The following is a 21,903-nucleotide window of genomic DNA, read 5'->3' on the forward strand; positions in this document are numbered from 1 at the left end:
GTATCTCTTCTTAGTCTTGGTGGAGTAAGTGGTGTTGTAGGATTTAAACTCTTGCCTCTAGCTATGAATCTACCCCTAGAGTCTCTTTCTCTACGCATATCATTTTTTAGATATAAGAGATGAGGTTACCTAATTACACTTCCCCGGCAACGGAGCCAAAATGTTTAGTCAATTTAATGTCCTAAATTGCTTTCATAAACTATCAGCCGATGTTTGTAAGCTGATGAAGTGTGGTGCACTATATGTGTTTCGTTAGCCTTTTTCTTACTTCATTGTTTTGTATTTTATGTTGTTTTTGGGGGGTTTCTGTTCTTTGATGTCTAGTAATGTACAACCTAAAACTATGAGAAAATTTAAGTGAATCTATTGAATTTTAAAGGAAAGGAAATTTTCCTAAGTTAATCTAATTTCCTAAAAATGGACCAAGAACTGTTGGCTAGTTAGAACCTAATAAAAAAATAGAGCATCTATCTTATCTTATCATTAGTCCTAATCCATGGATCTAATTCTTAAAACCAAGAATGAAATTGATGCAAAAGGTAACTCGGTAATTGCATTCACTAAACATTCAACCATTCAATTTTGGAATATGATTAAATCAATCTCCTTGAAATGATTATTGGGAATATCAGTGATGCAACTAAGTGAGGATATGAAAGAAAAAAGGTAAAGCATGTAAAACTAACTATAAACAACTAATGTATTTTTGACTTTCTCCAACATTCAAATGTGAAGCATTACCCTCTTGAAGTGTTGTACAAGAAATCAATTATACCTTAGTCCCTAAGTTTCTAGGAAAATAACAATGTACTGAGTAAATTCAATCACTGTATGAATTAGAAATTTAACCATTTAGTTTAGGATCATCATCATCTTGAAATGGCTTTTGAAAACATCCATTAACAAAGTTAATTTACAATGGTGTTCTAAGAAAATGAATGACAAAACAGTAAGAAAACTAAGCAACTGTGTATTCTTATTACTTCAATCTTAATTAAGTTTGGAAACATAGTTGTTTTTCTCCACGAAATATCTTAAAAGAACAAGGCTGCACAGTTGTGATTTATCATTATGCTATTGATTAAAAACTGAAATGAAATATCATCCTAATTTAGAAAACAGATTTGCTGAAAACAGAGTAATGGAAATTGAACTAAAAACAACAAATGAAAAACATCCTTCAGTGCAGGGGGTCTCTGCAATTGATGTGGCTAGAATGCTAGCTAGTTAAGGATGCACTTTAAACGATCATTGGCAACACAAAATTTGTATTATGAAAAAGACAAAGTCTGAATACAAAGTATCCTCAAAAATCCTGAACTTAACACGTAATTCCTTCTAACTTTTTAACTCAGTTCCATGCAACCGGTATTTAAAGGAAAATAACATAACTGTTTATGAGATAAACTTGCTATAGGTGGCTAATTCGAATTAAATTTAACATGATTGTTTATGAGATAAACTTGCTACAAGTGGCTAATTCGAATTGCAATAGGATTGTTTAAACTTTTGATTAGCTACAGGTGGCTAATTCGAATTAGATTTGCAATAGAATTGTTAGACTCTTGATTAGTTACGAAAGAGCAAATCAAGATTCCTACTGCTTTTGGATAACGTGCTTTGACTCCATCTATGACCATGACCTTAGGCTTGCTTTTCCATCGAACTGGACCGAGTGAATAGGATAGAATCCATGTGAAGATGATTCTATAAATTCCCATGTGGCCCAAATCTTCATTTGACACTTGGAACTTGCCAAACCATGAGAGTAGCTACAAAATCCACAGTTAGATGTAGAATAGGCTGCGTTCTGTAGCTAATTTGCAAAAAATCTATTCAAATAGCAAGAACATGAAAATATAATGTGGAAATCATTTTAAAGCTTTCCTTAAGACAAAACCTAGCATTTATCATTGATTGGGTCTGTAATCTTATGAGAAAGTGAGGGAAAAAGGTGAGAAAAAATGTGAAGGAGAGGGTAATTATGAGGTTCAACATGGAGGAAAAGGCATCAATGTATTTATGATTGTATAGTAGAGAGTGTACATAGTTTGCATGTAGCAGGTGAGGCATTCCTCTTGGGAATTGCACAATAAAATAAGAGTTTTCCCTATTCTTTAGGAGTTAATTTCCTCAGGAATTGCGCAAGGAAATAGGAGCAAGATGCCTAGATTTAGATAAACATTTTCTATATGCAGAATCAAAAGGAAGAGATCATTATTACTATGCAAGTTGAGATTCAAGGATTGAAGCTATCATTGTAATAAATCAATATTATCATTTGATGTAATACAAAAAGAGGAGGGTTTTATCCCAGTTGGGTTCCCACAATAAAAATGCTGCGTTCATTGTGATTGAATGATTGCATGTGTTTCTATTATATGTTTTGAGTAGAATAAATTTGTGTTTATTGATTTCATTAGCATCTGCAAATTTCAAGTTATTTCTTCATTGTCTAAATATATCAAAGAGGGCATGATTTAGTGTTATTATGAGTAAAAGAGTGTGAATATGGCATATTTGATTGTTCCTAACACTTGATTTAATTACCATGTTAGGTGCCACTTTCCCAAATAAGACTCTCTTCTTCAAAGGGAGAACCAACGATTCAATCCTAGCCGAACTCCTATACTTGAGCTATTGTTTGATGTATATTGTTAGGTAGAGATTTGGTAAAAATGAATGATGGAAAGAATCAACAAAAAGGAAGCGCCCAATCAAATTGGGCTTTGTTGGTTGTGAACATACTCTATTTTTTGTATTGAATTCTATAAGGAATTGAGTTCAACAATGTAATAATGCAATGCATCATTAATATTTACAAGATGAAACAAACCATTAAATAGGGGGTAGATCAAGATTGACCTTGTCAAACATTTTGTGGTTATTTAGAAACCAACTCCCAAGTTGAATAGGTTAGCTACTTTTTGATACTAAACTTATTTTATTTGTTATATTGTAGTTTGATTTCTCCTATAAATAAATTAATCTCTAAAATTTCAATAGTGGATTTTTCTCCTGACATCTAGGTTTCTTACTTATTCTTTTGCATTTCTCACTTATTCTTAGTGTGTTACTATATATTATTTATGGTTATGTTTGTGTTGAAATTTTTTGATATTATTATTCTCTTTGCTTTTAATATATTATTATTTAATCATACTTAAATTTTTGAGAAATTGATTTAGATGTTTTTACTTTATTAGCCGATTATTATAATATAAAGATATAGTGATTTTTTTATAGAGGTTGAGCCCTATTTAAGCCCAAGATTTGATCATGAGGATATATTTTATAGTGCAAGCCCAAAAGGTCCTACACTAGAAATTATATAACATTGAAGAAGAATGTTTGAAAGACCACTCCTCCTAACCAATAGGAAGGATATCTACAAGGAGAGATCCCACATCCAAACAACCATTGCAATCAAGGTTTTCAGAATGAAGATATGCATGAGAAGATTTCAAGATATGAAATAGACTACAAAATTGGAAACGAAGTCCAAACAATATCAAATATGAAATAATGCATTAGAAAGGTAAAAGAAGGCAAGTCATAAAGTTCGAAGTGTCATGGGTAACATGTACTGGAAAGTAGAAAAATAAGGCTCACAACAAGCGTTGGTAGGATATGTCAAAATGTTTCCCGCCTTTCATGATAAGAGTAATGTGGTGGATAATTTATTCACTCATGGTACACATTAGGAATGAAAAATAGGGTACAACCCCACCATCGAATGTGTTAACTTCAAAGATACCTTGTAGGATGCCACACTAAAGTGGCACTAAAGAATAGTAGAGTGATAACCTCTTCTGCACTAGGAGTTTTTGACAGTTCAAGGATCCATATGGATACCTAGACATGAAGAATAGAGCATTGAACAAACTTTAGACAAGTCTCAAGTTGCTTAGAAACAAAATCGATTATTATGATCATCAATTGAAGGAACTATTAAGGCAATTAAAATACAATATTCTTGAACTTGTTTTAATGGACTAGCTCATTTTAGAGTTCTAGCTCAAACTCCATACATATGGCGGGAGCCAGTGGTGATAGCCACATCAAGAAGACCTTAATTTCAACTAGATTAAGAGATGAACCCAAGCCATGGCAAGGCAATGAACAAAGTTGCAAACACTATCTACATAAGAAAGAAAATGGGAAAAAAGTCATGAAGCTAGATCAAGCAAGTTGTATAAGCATCATGATGGTCACATATTTCATAAGCATGACAATAACCAAAAGAAGTTGAAAATTTTCAAATTCTATTAAATGTGTGGCACTAACAAGCATGACTAGAAAAATTGTTAATTCAACCATGAGAACCGAGAACAATTCTTTGTACAAAATGAGAATCGAGGTGATCAAGACATCTCCCATTCACTCACAATAGGTATAAAGAGGACATGCAAAGTTGAAGGTATAATAGGAACATACCCAAAGTGGGGCTGCTACCATGGTAAAAATGAAGAATGAGTGAATCCTTGTTAATGTTTTTAGTATGGAGCTTGGGTCCATGTAGTTTATCACTACATTTGGTAACACCCTTGGCTAAGCATGTGTTGTATGTAGAATTGATGTCCATGACACAAAATATTGTGTTGAAAACAAAGGGACCCCTCGAAACTATTGTCAAATTATACATACAAGTCACAAATGAAGAAAAACCATGAGAAGATCTTAGATCCACACTTTCTTAGCCTAAAGGCTATGGCCCATAGGGATTGGACAACTAATTTATACCCAAGGATGACAAGATGGATTTCACTTACTAGCATCAAATGCTAGAACATGCCATAAAGGATTTACCAATGGCACAATTTAAAAGCACACAAACGCCATCCTCGTAGGTGAAATCTAAACCCTTAAGGAAATATTGTTTGGGATCTCAACAACTTGTTAAAGGAATCATGAAAAAATATAATATGCCTCCAAAATAAATAAGAATTCCTTAACTACCACCTACATGTTGATAGTGATGAAATTTGGTCTTGGATGTAGAAAGGTTACAAAGGTCATTATATTATTTTGAAAAGATCTACAAGTCCTAATGACCATTATAGTAGAATCAATTAATGATTTCATGGTAGACCTTGGGCCAAGGTTAATATTATCTCTTACTTTTATTGAGATTAGGTATTGGTCTAGCCACCCATTAGAGCATAGTGGAATTACTATTAGACTTGCAAATCATACCACTTGTAAGCTACTAAGAAGGTTAGTTGGTACACACCAATTGGTATGGAATTTATACAGTGGTTAGCTTTGAGATAACAAGAATTCCCTAGGGAGCATACCACACCATATTCCATTAACCTTGGATTTGTTCTTTGTGAATCCAAATCTACTCCAACAATATCATGATGACATTCCACAACATCTAAAGGAAGGCAATTGTTCCCATGGATAAAAGTAAATCGATTGTAAAAGTTGAAACATATGCCATAGAGTGGAAAAAGAAGTCAAGGTCCAATGTTGATATAGTCAAACATCAATAGATCCAAAATATGATGATGAAGGCATTTTACACATGGATGTTCCATTTTTAGAGGATTTTTATTGTGTCTTATAAAAATGGCCACATGAGAATAATGAAATCTATCCAAGTTATATAATTTTTTTTTTATAGGTGGAAGCAAGATATGCTTACTTGATTCCAAAATCTGACATTAGATATGATCCCATCAAGCACTTAGAAAAATTTGAGGATGTAACAATGTCTTCTTTTATGCATGAACAACTACAAGCATGTCCATGAACACTTTAGGAAACAACATATTGTTGGTATTCTTGACAACTAACTATTGTTGGGACAAATTCAAAATCTCTTAAAAATTACTATTGATACATTAATGCAATCCAACACACACACACACATATATATCCTTCAAAAATTGTAATAATTATTGATGGATTTGCACTCAAATGGTATTGAGATAAAGAAAAACATGGGGAAACTAAAAATTAGAATATATTACGGTGACAATATGTAGTAGGCTTAAACTAGGGACAAATCAATGACTAACAAACTTTAACCAAACTCCTAAGGAAAATGTACCATATCACTATCAAACACAATTAAGATCACATTTAAAGGCTTGCATCTTCTATCTTAAAAGACAAGAGAATGGATCATGTTTTGATAACTCATATAGGAGAATAACTTATTAATATATAGGTAGATGAATAGCTAGCCAATTGGAAGTCAATAGAGAGTACCATTGGTCTCTCAAGAAATATAACATTGTAATACCCTCAACTTCAAAAAATTAATAGTTGTTGTGCTTCCGTAAATTTATTTATTTTTGTTAAATTTAAATTCTGAATCATACATCTCAATAGAACTTGCAATCTCACAATCCTTTTATGTATAGATAAGCAATATTAATCTAGTGAATTTAAATTTACTTATGAGATATCAATTCTATAACATGTTTACAATTAGTGTCTCTTATTATCTATTTAGTTATTTGTTAATAAAATATTTATTTTTTAATAATTTAAATCACCCTTATTTAATTAATACATAAATTAGAGGATCAATTAAATCACACATCATTTGGAAATACGAATAATAAATTCCATCTGAATTAATTCCATCAATCAACATAGTACTCTTACCCTCACCCCACCCCACCCCACTCTACCTCACCCTTCTTACTACAAGTAATAACCAAAATGGAAACATATCCAAAATGATATAACACACACCATTATGCCAATTATATAATGTGTAACACATAACATATAATGCATATCATACAACATATGCCTGTAACTGATATCTCACTTAGCCGAGTTCGGGATTTAACACACTTCACGATGAAATATATATAATTTCCATAACATACATCAATTGGAAAAATAAATGGATGTGGTATATATCACATACCCTTAACCAATAAACCACTCAATTGCACATCCATATGGGGTCCATTAATCGATTCACTTTATTCTCAACACTAACTAGGACTCCCATGTATGACAAGGTTACAAGGTTTGGTTGCGATGAGGTTGGGCTGAGTTAGCCTCAAATATTCTATTCCATATATATATATTTATTTATTTATTTATTTAGAATTCATATACTAGTTACTATGATTTGTAATTTGTTTTCTGAGATTTTGAGGCCTCAGACATCTGTGGCAACAACATGGGGGATAACCACCCGGTCTGGACCTTAGAGCAGCTCTTTTTCCATTTAGGATAGTGGCTCCGACTGGATATGATGGGACCAATTTCCCAATGTTTTGGGTTTATATGATTTGTGGGATTTTTTCTGATGATTCGCAAAATAATAACTAGAAAGTAACACAACTTCATTCTAAGATGCAAAACTTTGAATTAAATCAATTTTAATCTAACCTGAGGTATTGCTGGTTTTATGCAATATAAAAAGATGTCTATGTAACCTATGATGATATAGATCAATTATAGACTATATTTTTTTCCATAGAAAAAATCAAACCATCTATTAAAAATAATAGGTAGTTGCAGAGCAAATGCAATGCATTGCAAGAGGACTCGTTCTTTGCCATGAGGTAGGGGAAAGAACGGAGTCACAGCTGAATGAAAAAGTAAACAGCACAGTCAAGCTCACCCGGAAGGCAATGAACCAGCGCAGAGATCCCATATGATTTACATTCAAAATGGAGAAATCGTGCGCCGAAAACAATTCAAACAAAGAGAGGCATAAAACCTGTCTAAGGAAAAAAAACACGCCTCCTTGGAGCCCGAAGGAAGGCAATCCGACGAAGAGTATTACATATGCAAAAAAACAAAGATTTCGTACAGGGAAGGAGCACCCATCATCCAGGAAGAAATCATGCGTAAACACGATCAGGATTCGGGAGAAAAGGTAGAGAGAAATAGTGACCAGGTCGAAGCGAGCCTCCTTTTACAAGGAAAGCAGCCCGAGAGACCTGAGAAGGAGCAATGAAGCAGAAAAGAAAAAAACAAGAGAAACAAGACATATATGTACAGAGCACAGGAAAGAGAAACTCAGAAAAGAAATCTAAGCGAAAATGGGCTGTTCAAGAGGTTGAGCCACCCCATTTTCTTCTTCCAGGACAGTCCACGACCCCATGATTTGATTAACACCTTCTTTGGAGAGACGATCGGCATCAGAATTTCTTTCCCTGTAGATGTGACTAAGGGAGATCTCCGTGAAATGATTTTTTAGTCGAGAAACTTCTCTAAGCAAGGGAAGCAGGATGAAATTGCTGCATAACTGCGTCCCATTGAACCAACGCACAGTGTTCATAGAGTCCCCGAAGATCTGAACCTCTTGCACGTTCCGCAGGACAAGCCAACAAAGAAGAAGGTGGAGGGCTTTCAATTCAGCAAAATTATTGGATCCTTGGCCGAGGCCAACTGAAGCCTTAAAAGTCTTATCCTTTGAAAGATGGATTATTAAACCAGCCCCACAGCGACCATTTATGTCTGAGGCTCCGTCATAATAAGCCCACGGGATTGAAGATCTTATTGTTTCTTGCCGAACCAGCCTGGGAGAAGGAGAAGTAGGCGGAGCAGGGATACTATCGAATATTGCAGCTCCTTCAGCGGCCAATCTTGCGATCGGGAAGACAGAGTCCTTGAAGATGACCTGGTTCCTAGCCAACCACGTCCCCCAGGTGATGAGGAGCGGGATGGATCTCTCTCTGTCATTTTCAGCTTCTTTCCACCACTTCTGCCAGGCTTCCGAAATCCCTTGCCCTTCCCACCTATAAGGGATTTTGAGTAACCTTAACGTTTCAATCCAAAGACTAGAATTGAAAGGGCAGAAGAGGAACAGGTGTTGAACTAATTCAATGCTATCTTTGCATAGAGGACACCAGCCAGGGCCTATCCTACCCCGTCTTTGAAGAAAATCCCAAGTAGGGACTTTTGGAGTAGAGCACACCAGAAAAAAAGTCTGGTTTTCGCTGGACCTTTTAACTTCCATAGAGATTTGGCCCACCAAGTCGGATTTTCCCACCCTTTCTGGGTCATCATCCATTTGTACCCCATATTTGGAGAGTAGATGCCATTCTGAGCAAAAACCAAACGAAGTTCATCTGGGGCGTCGGAGAGCCTGACTGAAGAATTTAGGAGGTCATTCCTGTACGAATCCCATTCCTCCAGCTATTCTTCATCCAGATGAAGATCTATTCCTTGCATCCAGCCTTGGCTCCATATGGAAGAAGTTCGGGGATCGGCCACCTAGTTTAATGTGAGAAGACCCTTCTCTTTTAACACCGCAGCCAACCCCTGAGATAGGGAAAACCGCTCAGAACAGCCAATCCAGGGATCTCTACCCAGCCTTATTTGAGTGCCATCTCCCACGCTCCAAGCCAATCCCTTTTCAATGATGTTGACAAAGGCAACCACGGATTTCCAGACCACCGATGAGTGTTTGCAGGCCTTTGATGGCAGTCTAATCCAATCTATCGTTGATAGAGGATCGATGTATTTTCTCTTAGTAACAGTGGTCCACAAATTGTCAAAAGAAATTAGCCTCCAAGCTAGTTTTGCTGCTAAAGATTAGGAGAAGCATTGAAGGTTTTTGATCCCCCAGCCTCCCCACTCTTTGGGACGAGCCACTTTATCCCAGGCGATCCACGGAGTGACCTTTTCTGACTTGGAACCTGCCCACAGAAACCTGCTGCAAAGTTTATCGATTTGGGAAAGGACTCCTTTGGGAACCCAAGTCAGGCTAGCCCAGTAGACAGGCACAGCCATAAGCACAGATTTTATTAACACAAGCCTTCCCGCCCTGGAAAGCCATCTGAAGCTCCAGTGTTTCAGCTTGGATTTGAATTTAGCAAGAATCCAGGTCCAATCTTTGTTCCTGTAGTTGTCCGGTTTGAGAAGAAAGCCCAAGTATTTGAAGGTATCTTCCAACGCTTTGACATCGAAGTTTAATATCATCTTCACGCTGTGCACCATATCTCTGGACAAACCTGAACACGTAAGAGAGGATTTCTTATCATTTATACAGAGTCCAGTCGCCTTCAGGAAAAGGTCCATAATCCTTTTGAGCGTCTTACAATCCTCCAGGCTGCCATTACTGAACAGAATTATGTCATCCACGAATAGAAGGTGGGTAACCCAGAGATTTTCAGCTACTTCAATGCCTTTGAGAGTTCCTTGTCTTTTAGCATCATGGATCATAAGGCTGATGCCCTCTGCAGCCAAAAAAAACAAAAGGGGAGAGAGCGGACAGCCTTGACGCAAGCCGCATTCAGGGTTGAAAAAACTGGAAGCCGCTCCATTAATCAAAACAGCTATGGAAGAGGAAGAAATACAGCTCATAATCCATTTCACAAAGTCATACCTGAAACCCAGATGAGTTAGCAGTAGCCTGAGAAATAGCCAGCTGATTCTGTCAAAAGCCTTTGAAAAATCGATTTTCACTACAACTCCTTTTTTTTTCCTGATTTTGAGACTATGGAGAGTTTCTTGAGAAACTCCAACCGCTTCATGGATTTGTCTGCCGTCGAGGAAGCCAAATTGCTCAAGGGATATGTTTCGGGAGAGAAAGGGTTTTAATCTGGAGGCAATGACTTTAGCTATGATTTTGTAAACACAGGTGCACAAGGATATGGGTATGAAATATGCAAAAGAGCCCGGGAGGTCAGATTTGGGGATAAGAGTGAGAAAACTGGCGTTGAAGGGATGGAAAATTGATCCCATGCACCTTGACTCTTCTACAACTGCCACAAGCTCATCCCCAATGAACTCAAAAAAGTGTTGGAAGAATTCGATAGTCCAGCCATTCGGGCCAGGGCTTTTTTCCTTTTGCATGGATTTGAGAATATCCTCTACCTCTTCCTTAGAAACAGGGGCCATGATGGAATCGTTGCCTTCCTCCTCTATGAACCTAGGGAAGAACTGAGAAACTCTTATGACTTCAGCAATAGTTGCTTCCTCCGGTTCTTTAAAGAGATTCTTAAAATAGGAGTTCCCTAGAGAAGCTAGCTCTTCAAAGGAAAGAGCCCTATCACCATTGGCTTTTTTCAATTCCCATATGGTGTTGGAATTTTTTCTCCCTTTTGCATAGTTCTGGAAAAACTTGGTGTTATCGTCCCCCGCCTGAAACTAGATCGCTCTACTTTTTAAGCGCTAGCTCTCTTCCCTGGCCTGAAGAATCCGCTTCCTTTCCAACTCCAGATCTTTGAGTCTGGCCCGAGACTCTTCAGTTCTATAACCAATACCTCTTGTATCTTCAAGAAGGGCTATTTTGGCATTGACATTTTCCAGAGTTTTTTCTTCATTTAGTTTCTTCTGGTGAGCCCAATTCTTGAAGGCGGCCTTCATCCTTGTTAGATTTTCCATGAAAGCCTTGCCACAACTTTCATCTTCACTGAGGTTATCGTTAATCCAGGTGCTATGGAAGAGGCTGATATAGGATGCGTCCAGAAGCCAGGAAACATTAAATTTGAACGGAGTGCCCAGTTTTGGGAAGGCACCCTTCACTTTGAGGAAAATAGGGAAATAATCCGAGAGACCTCCTTCCCCAACCCAGTGTCTGAAAGCCTGTAGCTTTTCGGACACGAATCACAAATTAGGAATTTGTCGAGCTTCTTCCCAACCCAGTCTTCACCTATTCTTCGGTTTCTCCACGACGGATGCATCTTGAGCGGAGTGACATCCACCAAAGGAGAGGAGGCCAGTTTATTTATAAAGAAATTTGTGAGAGGGTCTGCTCGTGCTCTGACCCCCTAGGACTCTGTGATCCCCAGAGAAAAGTTGAGGTCTCCGCCGATTACAAGATTAGGGTGCGCCATAAACGACTTAGCAAAAAAGGGGTTCCAAAATATTTCCCGATCCATAATAGGACCGTATACATTGATAATGAGGAAGGGGATGCAAAGTTCACTGGAGAATAGTTCCACGGCCAAAACATTTTCCCATCCCCACGAAGAGATATCTCTAAGAACCTTCGGATTGAAACCAAATGCCACCCCTCCTGAGTGACCATTGGCGTCTAAGACATGAAAACTCTAGCCCAGAAGAAGCTTATTGAGATACCCTGTGACTTCTTCCCCTTTTCCCAAAGTTTCTTGGAGTAAAATAATGTCAGGTCTTTTGGACCTAACCAATTCCTTCAGAGCTAGCTTTTTGGGTTGGCTAGCTAGACCCCTACAGTTGTAGGATAAAATGATCATCGTAAACTCGCAGAGGGTGTCCGCTTTGCTCTAAGCACCCCTGGAATAGATAGCTGCTTCCCATCTGCAATGTCTATGACTGCCTTCAATTGAGCCTTCGACAGATCAGTTTTCCTTCCTCTTTTGTTCCTCAGTCCAGATGTCTCCATATCTAGCTCCAATCCACTCATAGCAAGCCATTTTCCTTTTCTATTGGCCAAAGGTCTGAGGTTATATGGGGGCTCAGGACTTCGAATAAAAGGAGGGGCAGAGCAGACAATCTCGAAGGGAAAAGAGGTCGGCAGAGGGGAGGAGGGGATGGTCATAATAATGCTGTCAGAGGAGGTTTTCCCCTTCCTCAAATCCAATGATTCATTCGAGAGCTGTCTTAATGGACCAACCTCTTCACAACAAGGCATAGATGGAGCATTAGAAAGACAAAAAGAGGAGGGAGGGGAAAGAATCAAACTCGCCTGATCCTCACCTTCCATTTTAGAGATTAGTGAGGGTCCCTGAGAGAACATCAAATAAGAGTTGTATTTCATTTGCTGCTGACCCCGGATGATCCTGGAAATCTATCTTCCTTTGCTCCATGACCAAACCCTGGGAAGATGCCAGGGGATCGCTTTCCATTGTCAGAGCCTCTGTTTCCTGAGAGATCGTCTTCTGGTTTGCGTTCTGGGTGTTTCTGCTTCTCCTTTGTCCTCGATGTCAACGGTATCCAAGCGGACATTCCCGGGCGACCATATTGATGACATCGGTGGCATCTGAAAGGGAGGTTTTCATAGTCCAAGATCTAAACGAACTCTAGACCTCGATACTTCAGGTTCATAGCATCTGCCAATCCCGCCCTGGGGTTTAGACTAACCAAAATACGGGCGACTCACCATTCATGAGTTCGAAGGTATGTTCTATCAGTGTCGAGAAACTTCCCCAGAGTATTACCAATAGAGGTGAAGGCAGAGTTGGTCCAGAATTGCATAGGGAGGCCCTAAAGTTTGACCCAAACTGGGGACTCCACCTCTTTTTCTTTCTGGGCATCAAACAGGGGCGTCCATCTTTTGAAAAGGATTGGCCTCTTTCCGAAGCTCCAGTTTTTTCCCATCACCCAGTCAGCGTGCTCCTTTTGTTCGAATCGAACACAAAACCATCCTCTGTCCAAGTTTTTGATTTGTTCTGGTTATCCCGGTGCTTCTTTCCATTCCAACTGAGTCCAGTCCTTTATGTAACCTACCGAGAACTTTCTTCCTCGGACTCTACCGACTAATAAAGTTTCCGAGGCTTCCATAGCCTAGTCAATGAGAATATCCACTCCAAACACACAGTTAGGATGCTCCTCCTTCATTTTGATGGGATTGATCTTTTTCCTCTTTCCATCCCCACCAACCTTCCTGGCTTCTCCCATTCCTGTCTTCTTAATGGCAGGATCAACTGCCTTATCTGCCTCATTCAGCTCAGGATTATTAGCGACACAGTCTCTGTTTTCTTTTTCCTCCTCCGCAACCGGCCTTTTTATCCCAGCCCCTGGGATAAGAGGTAATCTTCTCACTAGATCCTCTTTTCCGATACCTGACAGCTCCCTTCCCTTTTCTTTATTAGAAGGATCTTTGGTCAAGATGGTAGTCAGTTCTTCCAATGCAGGTTTTATAGCAGATGCATGTTCCTGGCCTCCTAACTTCAAGCTCCCTCCTCCCACCACCTTGTCAGGAGACCGAGGGTACCCTGTTTTATTCGGGAAGAAATGTATTAGGTTTTTCTCGGAGACGTCAAGACCCCAGTAGGCAAGAAGGTCTTCTGGTGCTGGGTCTATATCGACGGTCTCAAACTCATGAGCCATCTCGCTATGAGCACCACTTCCTGGGTCCACCATTAATATTCAAAACAGATATTTGTCATAGCATCCTCAAAAACGCGGACCCACATGCTTGCTACAAAAACCAGCTCTCCGCCTCCCTGCACGCACTGTTTCCTTCTTTCAATCTACGCTAACACTGTCAGTGGAATCCCTATTTGTCTGCATTTGAAGTCGCACAGAGTTGGGTCTTCACGAAGCTGATCTAACTCCGTGGGAAAACCCTGTCCTCGGCTTCCATGGCTGCATCTGGCTTCGCCCGCTGTTAGGGTTTAGTTGCAGGATCTGTGAATGTCCTTAATATTACTCTACTACAAATTGATGAGAATCTCCATGGTTCTTCCTACGATTCTTGATCTCTTAATTTAGCTCAGAGATCTACCTCTTATAGACTATATAGAGTTAATATATTGTAATATAATTCCTTTGAAAATTAGCTAATCAAAAGAATTGTGAAAAAATATCAAATATTCTAGTGATCACATATAAAACAGACCATTCTCTATTATGATATCATATAATAGTGCAACTGATACTTCAAACAGAGATGAAAAATTTCATACATCATTCATGAAATATAAATTTATCACTAATGCTAGAACAAAGATTTAGCAAACATGATAATAGTACCAGATGTGTACCGTTCTGCTCATTTGACTAGTGACAATATGCCATAATCAATCTTCTACCAATGAGTATCCCAAAGAATACAATAGTGCATCAATAGTGATCAACAAAAAGATATTTGATTGAAAAGACCATGTTCCATGATTCCATCAAGGCATCTACAAATTTACGATAGCGCATCCGTTGTAAATGTTCTTAATAAAATTCGGGACCCTTCTCTAAATGCATGAGAAGGGTTTATATACTATTCTTAATTAACTAAAAATAACTTATACAAAAAATCTATGAGGAGGTTTCAAACAACCTTCCTCGTTCCTAGTATCCAACTTTCCAAAAATAAAATTGCTCAAAAATGACTTAGGTATTCATTGATTAATCATCGCTGCCAGCTTTGCCTCTCAGCTCACAAATGTCAGACATTGGCTTGACTTGTGGTGGCATCCCGAATTGTGTTCTCAACTACCCTGCAAATATAGCATCATGTAAAGGTGGCAACATTCTCTGTACTGAATATAAGGAGCAATTCAAGGTCATGATATGACTGTGTAGTTTGACCAAAAGTTGCCATACTGCCTCCTAGTCGGTTTTTGATAGCTCCTCAATTATTTCTTTCTATAGATGACTCTTATTCTTCCAATTCTTGTCTAATGCTTTAAGATCATGAAGTGTTTTTGGATAACTCTTCTTTATGAGGTTGGATGTGTGCAACATGTGATTTATTGTTTTGATAATGCTTTTTGAAATACCATATGCTCTGGCTATTGCTAGTTATGCTTGTTTCACCTATAAGTCCCAATCAGTGAATAGAAAATCCTTATGTCCTTCGTTGATCTTCCGGAGACTTGACATTTTCCCTTCATCTGAATCCTGTGATTCAATATAATCAGAGATCTTAGAATTGAGTTCATTTAACTCAATTAGCTGATCAATAATGATTTTTTTAATTGTTCACTAGTATTCAGATGTGGAATGATATTTGATATATGTTGAAGAAAGAGTTGATTTTTCTTTGACAATAAAATATTCAGTGTTAAAGCCTCATTAATGAATTCCTCTGTAGTAGGAATATCATTATACTTTGCTAGGTCACTCTTTAGCTCCTGGATTTTTTTTTTTTTAGCAGATAAGTCATTTTCATGACTTATTCTCAGTGCTTCCATATCCTATTGTAGCTTATGAAGCTGCTCCTCTGCTTGATGGTTTATGCTGGCTCTTTCTTCTTCTAACTGTTGCTGTAATAGTGTTATTTAGTCATCCTTTTTAATAAAAACAAAGACTTTGGTTGCTTTGTTGATGGTTGTGGTAGCATAGGCTCTAGAAAATTGAGATAGCCGAGTCAAATGTTTGGTCAGATTTATTTGTGTGTCCTTCCATAGGACATCCATGAATTCATGTTCTGAAGGAGTTTCGGTTCTCCTCCTCTTCCTCTATCTTTTTGCAACAAATTTATGAAGAAGGTTGTAAAAGACATCTAGAGGAGGGATATCTATTACATTTAAGATAATTTCAGTAGTTGGGTCTGCAGGAATTACCTCTATGTCTTGGAAACTTGTTTTTGGACCTTCAGTGGTCACTGCTGCTAGTTGCCCTGGTGGGGTCTAAAATCTATTGGGTTCTTGTGTTGATGAAACCTTAGGGGTATCCTGTAGTTTGTCATTGAATGCATCCCACAATTTTTCTAATTCATCTGTTTTTGCTTCCTGATCTCGTGACGTGCCTAGCTTATTCTGCTCCTGAGACTTGGTTTCAATTCTATGATCAGTAATCCAAAATTCTTGTGGAAGGTATTCTAATATCTGTTCTCTAAACTCCTAGAATCTTCTCAATTTATTTGGATTTAACTTTGTCTTGGCCACATTCATAATCTTCTCAAAGTTATTGGCTTAGTCCAGTAAATCTTCAAAGTCATCTATTGTATGAGTTACGAGTCTGATCTTAACTGAAAGGGTGAATTTGTTTGCTACTTGCTGTGGATCAAAAGACCTTGATGGTAGAACAGGGAGCTTTAATAACTGCATATTCTGATACTCTTTATATGCATGCCCATAATTAACAAGGGTAAATGACTCACACTGAAGGGGAAAATTTGGCCATAGGGATTTCTTCATTTCCTTCAATGTTTTTGTGAGGCCATTTCCTACTGTTTGGTATGCTACTTCCCTTGCTAATAGTTTATCCGATACATACATAGGGAGGACATGTGGGAAAGATTGGCTACCAAATATCCTGATATAAGAGAAGGATTCTTCAAGAAAATACCTTCCGATTGCATGGAGGTTTGCGATAGCTTCTTTTGTGAATCTCAGACATCTTCTGTTGAAAACTAACTGATGTAAGGGGATAACAACTCCATGGCATAATTGGTGAAAATGTGGAATAAAATATTGTTCCCGCATTTGTTTATAACTTAGGAAGATAGGAGTAGGATCATTGATAGTCCATTTCCAACCCATGGTTGGAAAATGAGTGCAGAAAAAAATAGCATCGAAGACATATGTAGACATGAAGAATTTGGGAACTGCTCTAGAGGAGGTAGCCTTAGTTTGGCAATATTCAATAATCGCTTTGGCCAAATTCTTAGACAGAATGGTTTCCCAATTCATAATGTGAGAATTAACACAAGCATAAATTAAAGGAACCCAATTGATCGAGGACTTAGAATTATCAGGGAGACCATACAACCTACATAGCATAGAGGCTGTGAAATTATAAGGGTTGGCTAAAGAAGAAATGGGGTACATACCTGCTTTATGTTGTTTGAATTTATTGTCTCTTCTCCTCCATTCCTCTATCGTTTGAAACAGGTCTTCGTTTTCCTTTACAAACTTTGCTACAAATTGTTTGTCGTAAATGTCCTGGGCATCAAGTAGCTTGTACATTTGTTGTAAATATTCGGCTCTGAAAGAACCCAAGACTGTGTTTTTAGCTATCTTGATAAGTATGTCTTCCACTTCTGTATTCTCTACTACCCATCTTATCATATATGTGTATGGCAAGAGCCTAGCCCTTGCTACTATTCGGTGAAGGAAAGAGCACGCAACATCTCTGAACTGTACTCCTGACGATTCTGTACTGTCAGGAGTTGCTCGAATATCTGTTACTTTAGGGTTTTCATTCTCCAACGTAGTATAGATAGTCTTCCATGCAGTGGCACCTCCATTTGTAGTGCATATTGTATCTGTAAAAATGGACGACATATCTGTGCTTTTCATTTCTGTGATAGATTGCTTGGTATGCTTCTGCATCACCTTTCAAATGGACATCGCTTGAGCGGAGTTCCTATTAAAACCAACAACAATTAATTGTTGCATAAAATAAAAGATTTGATGAAATGACTGAACTTTGTAAGAAAAGATCCGGGAGTGAGTTCAACATTAATCAACCATAACGAACACCATGATTACATGCATAGGGATGATAACCATATTAAATCATTCTGACCTAACTTGTGTCCAACTTAAAAACACTATTAAACATTTGTCAAATCCATCATATCGGATATTTAAGCTATGGCGCGAATGAAACTTTGTTGATGGATCTTGCGATCTGTGATATGCGATATCGCAAAATCACAAGATCGAAATATCGAGATATCGTAATATCAGAGTTTTGATAGGTAACACTTAAGCTCTTGACATAATATCCTTCGATGTGCGATATGCGATCAGGATGTCACATACAAAGTTCAATCACAAGTTTCATATCGATATTTTTTGAATGTGCTTAGCTTTGCTACTAAGGAATCATGCGATTTGTGATTTGCAATGAGGACTTTAATATGTTTTAAGTTAGATTCAAAAAGGGCTTTTTGAAAAGCGACAATTTTCTAAGAGTTGGCATTTTATTCGAAAAAAATGGGAAAATTTCAATTTTTAAAAGGGTCCCTATTTGTATTACATATAATAAAAATGGGGGGGTTGTTGCATAGAACAACACAAGAGTATGAATTACTATATTGTGAATGTCTTAAGAATTCGTCTTATACATCACACAATTAATACATTGGTTAGCTATTATTATGATAACTCCTACAATTTGCAGTGATACAACTATCCACTAATAACACCACTTTAATTCATAATTAGCTAGCCTTAAATATGTTTGATGAGATATTTGGATCGACTGTCAATATTTTCATAACTTTTGTGTGTGTGTATATCTATATATCTATATATATATATATATATATATATATATATATAGATATATATCTCACTACATAGTAATTGGGTAACATTTTGTTCCAAGATAAATAATACACCCAAGGAGTTATGGAGGTTTCAATCACTGTCTATAAAGTGAGGTTTAGGCAGCACACACCATTGTATGATATTGGATTAAAATGGCATGGGTTGGTATATGTTAGTAAATATTGGGTATATCATTATTTATATGAATACATACATGAGGGTTACCTCAATTGGTCAAGGTCCCATTTCTAAAAAACTTCGTTATTGGGAGGTCATGGGGTCAATTCTCCTTGACATCCTCAAGGTTAGGCTCTAATTAGTTTCTTTAGTGAGATGTGATCCCTTCGAGTGGATCTGCCCAGATTTTCCTCAGAGAAAAAACAAAAAAATCATTATTTATATGAATCGTTATTAATGCTTTATTAAATCTCCACCCAACGATTACCATTGATCACGCAACTTGTACATAAGATCAAGTAACCAAATTATAGTCATTATTATTAATTAATCTATCTCTCTATGAGTCGACAATGAGCAAAATGTATCAATCTCATCCTTATATAGAGATGACTTTATCAAATTCCTCTTTTAAGGGTGTTAAGATTGGTATGACATCATAAGATTAACTTTGATCCTTCAAATGATAATCTCAAGCATGTGCACTTGGTCGAGTTCCAAAATCTAGTTAATGTGACTTCCTTTGATCTTAACATGAGTGCATACTAAGTTACCCCCCAAAAAAAACACTCCATTCCAAATTATGATGGTATGCCACACTTGGTTTTTACTATAGTGTTATTTAAGCATTCACACATTTTTTTGTTACAAATATAGTGTTATTTAAGCATTCACACATTTTTTGTTACAAATATGGAGTTCACTTAATTGACTGAGACCTTCCTTCGTAGCTTGGTTGAAACACTAAACATGAAACGACTCAATCAATCATAGGGATTCTGGTAATGGTCAATGATACCATTATAAAAAAAGTTACTCTCAAACTTAAACATCAAATCTAGGGCTCAATTCATGCTATAATTGAAAATTAAAAATCTTTAACTAATGTTTCTTCATCTTTAACTAATGAGCATCTCTACTTTTGTACCATTTCCTTATTCATTCAACACAAATATATGTTAGGAAAAATTAAAGGAAAACTTCAGAATACTTCAACTACGAAGCTAAGTTAAAGGATGCAGAGGATAATTCACATCATACACTGAATGTTTTCACACCAAGCTAGATGTAAACCAAACGTGTGGTGCAAGGGAAAATTTATTAGTCCAATTGCAAGAGGGCTCCATAACCTACCAAGTGATCTACGGAATAGAAGAAATGACAGAGCCATGCTGGTATTCTGAACTTTAACTATAAACTTCAGCAAATACTAAAGTGTATCAAGCTATACCTATAACTTGTGCATCTCATACACATTGGGAATTTTCAAACCATGTGCCAAACAACCATATCAGGATACCACAAGGCATGGAATTTGTAGTGTTAGAGAGTTTAGTAACCAAAATAGAACTAATTAAAAATCAAATAAATTACTTGTAATGTAGAAAATTGGTAATGACACATAAGAACTTGTATTCATTAAAGTGAATTAATAAACCATTCTCATTGGTAATCTCAACAAACATATAAAAATATTTGTTGCAATACTCATGGCATAAAATAACATTGAGCACCAAATAGCACAAAAATCTAACATGTATAATGATAGTTTATAATTGGTTTTACACCTTGAATTCATATAAGTACTACATTCATTAGAAGTCTAAAATAATCTATAGAACATTTTGAATAGAAATCTGAATATACATCACAACTATTTAAATTTTGCAAAACCAAAGTACCATTAAATTATATTGATAGTGCTCCAAATGACTTCGAAGTGATAATGTTGTTCCTGAATTTGTAGCTTCAACTCGAGATCTTTACAGCTGCAATACTTGTCCCTCAATAGAACTTTGCTAATTCATTGGTGAACCACTTTGCTTGCTCCCTAAGTAATATTCTTCCCTGCAAACCCCCTAGCTACGATGGGGTTGTATGACAGACAAATGCGCTAGCAAGTGGAGGAGAGCCCTTAAACTCAGGAGGTTCTCACTCACAAGACCTCCACTTTCACCAAACTCACCACATATCTCAATAATCACTCAAAATGTAAGTAAACATTAGGATAGTCATCTAATGTCACATACCCAATTCCCTCAATGACATACAAAGGTTACAAGGTACCCAAAAAATTTTTTTACTAGCTTGAAAGTAAGCTCTAATACCACTTTGTCACATACCCCTACTAAATTATCCTAACCACACTTGCAAAAACTTTATTTTCATCTCTCATACATTTTGCCAAACACTTTACATGTAAGCCTTTCTTCAAATGCTTTGTAGACTGATCAGGTGCTGAAAAAGTAGCTCAAAATTCAAAGTTGTTGGATTAGTGTGGAACCTGAACGACCGCATAGCGCTCGTCATCCTAAATCCAGCGTAACTTGTTTCACGTGAAACAAACACCATATGCTCCTAGAATCACGTTCTATTCGCTTTCCCAAACAAGGGAATTTTTGCAAAATGTGACAGCCCAGTGAGCAGTTTGTACCAATGACGTGGCATTGATTGTGTATGCTTATGTGGCAGGGTTGACTGGTCAACGGGATCCTTCGATGAATCATGTGATGCCAAGTGGAAATTTGTCATTGGGTGCATTTGGCATAATTTAATTGGATGGTTGGTGGCCAACCATGAGCTACCACGTGGCCCAGCAAGAGGCCGCCATGTGGCATCCCGAAGGCCTCCATAAATTCATTTAAGGTATGGGCAATATTGGTGGGGGTCGAACCCACGACCTCCAAGCATAAGTCCAAGCCTCCTACCAACGCGTCACACATTTATTTCTTAATATATATGGTTTTCGACTCCTATTTAAATGGTAAGTGTTACACAATCCAGGATAAGGGCCAACCACGAGGGCTGACCCTTGGACACGCCACCCACAGGACCACCATATGAGTGGAGTGGGGGCCCGACTGATGGGGGAGGGCCATTGGCCTTAGCCCTAGGCACGTGGCCCCCCACATGTACAAAATTTTGGATT

At 37.5% G+C, this 21,903-nt stretch overlaps 1 protein-coding gene across 1 annotated transcript; it reads right to left on the reverse strand.

Moving 5' to 3' along the window:
- Nucleotides 1-8,014: 8,014 nt before the first annotated feature.
- Nucleotides 8,015-8,998, reverse strand: LOC149240346 (uncharacterized). Its single transcript, XM_089370147.1, has one exon. The coding sequence runs from the start codon at nt 8,996-8,998 to the stop codon at nt 8,015-8,017; it is 984 nt and encodes a 327-aa protein (XP_089226273.1).
- Nucleotides 8,999-21,903: the final 12,905 nt, after the last annotated feature.

The sequence above is a fragment of the Pinus tabuliformis genome, chromosome 8, assembly GCF_031772625.1.
Source record: "Pinus tabuliformis cultivar Carrire ecotype Pingquan chromosome 8, CPIR1, whole genome shotgun sequence".
Taxonomy (NCBI): domain Eukaryota; kingdom Viridiplantae; phylum Streptophyta; class Pinopsida; order Pinales; family Pinaceae; genus Pinus; species Pinus tabuliformis.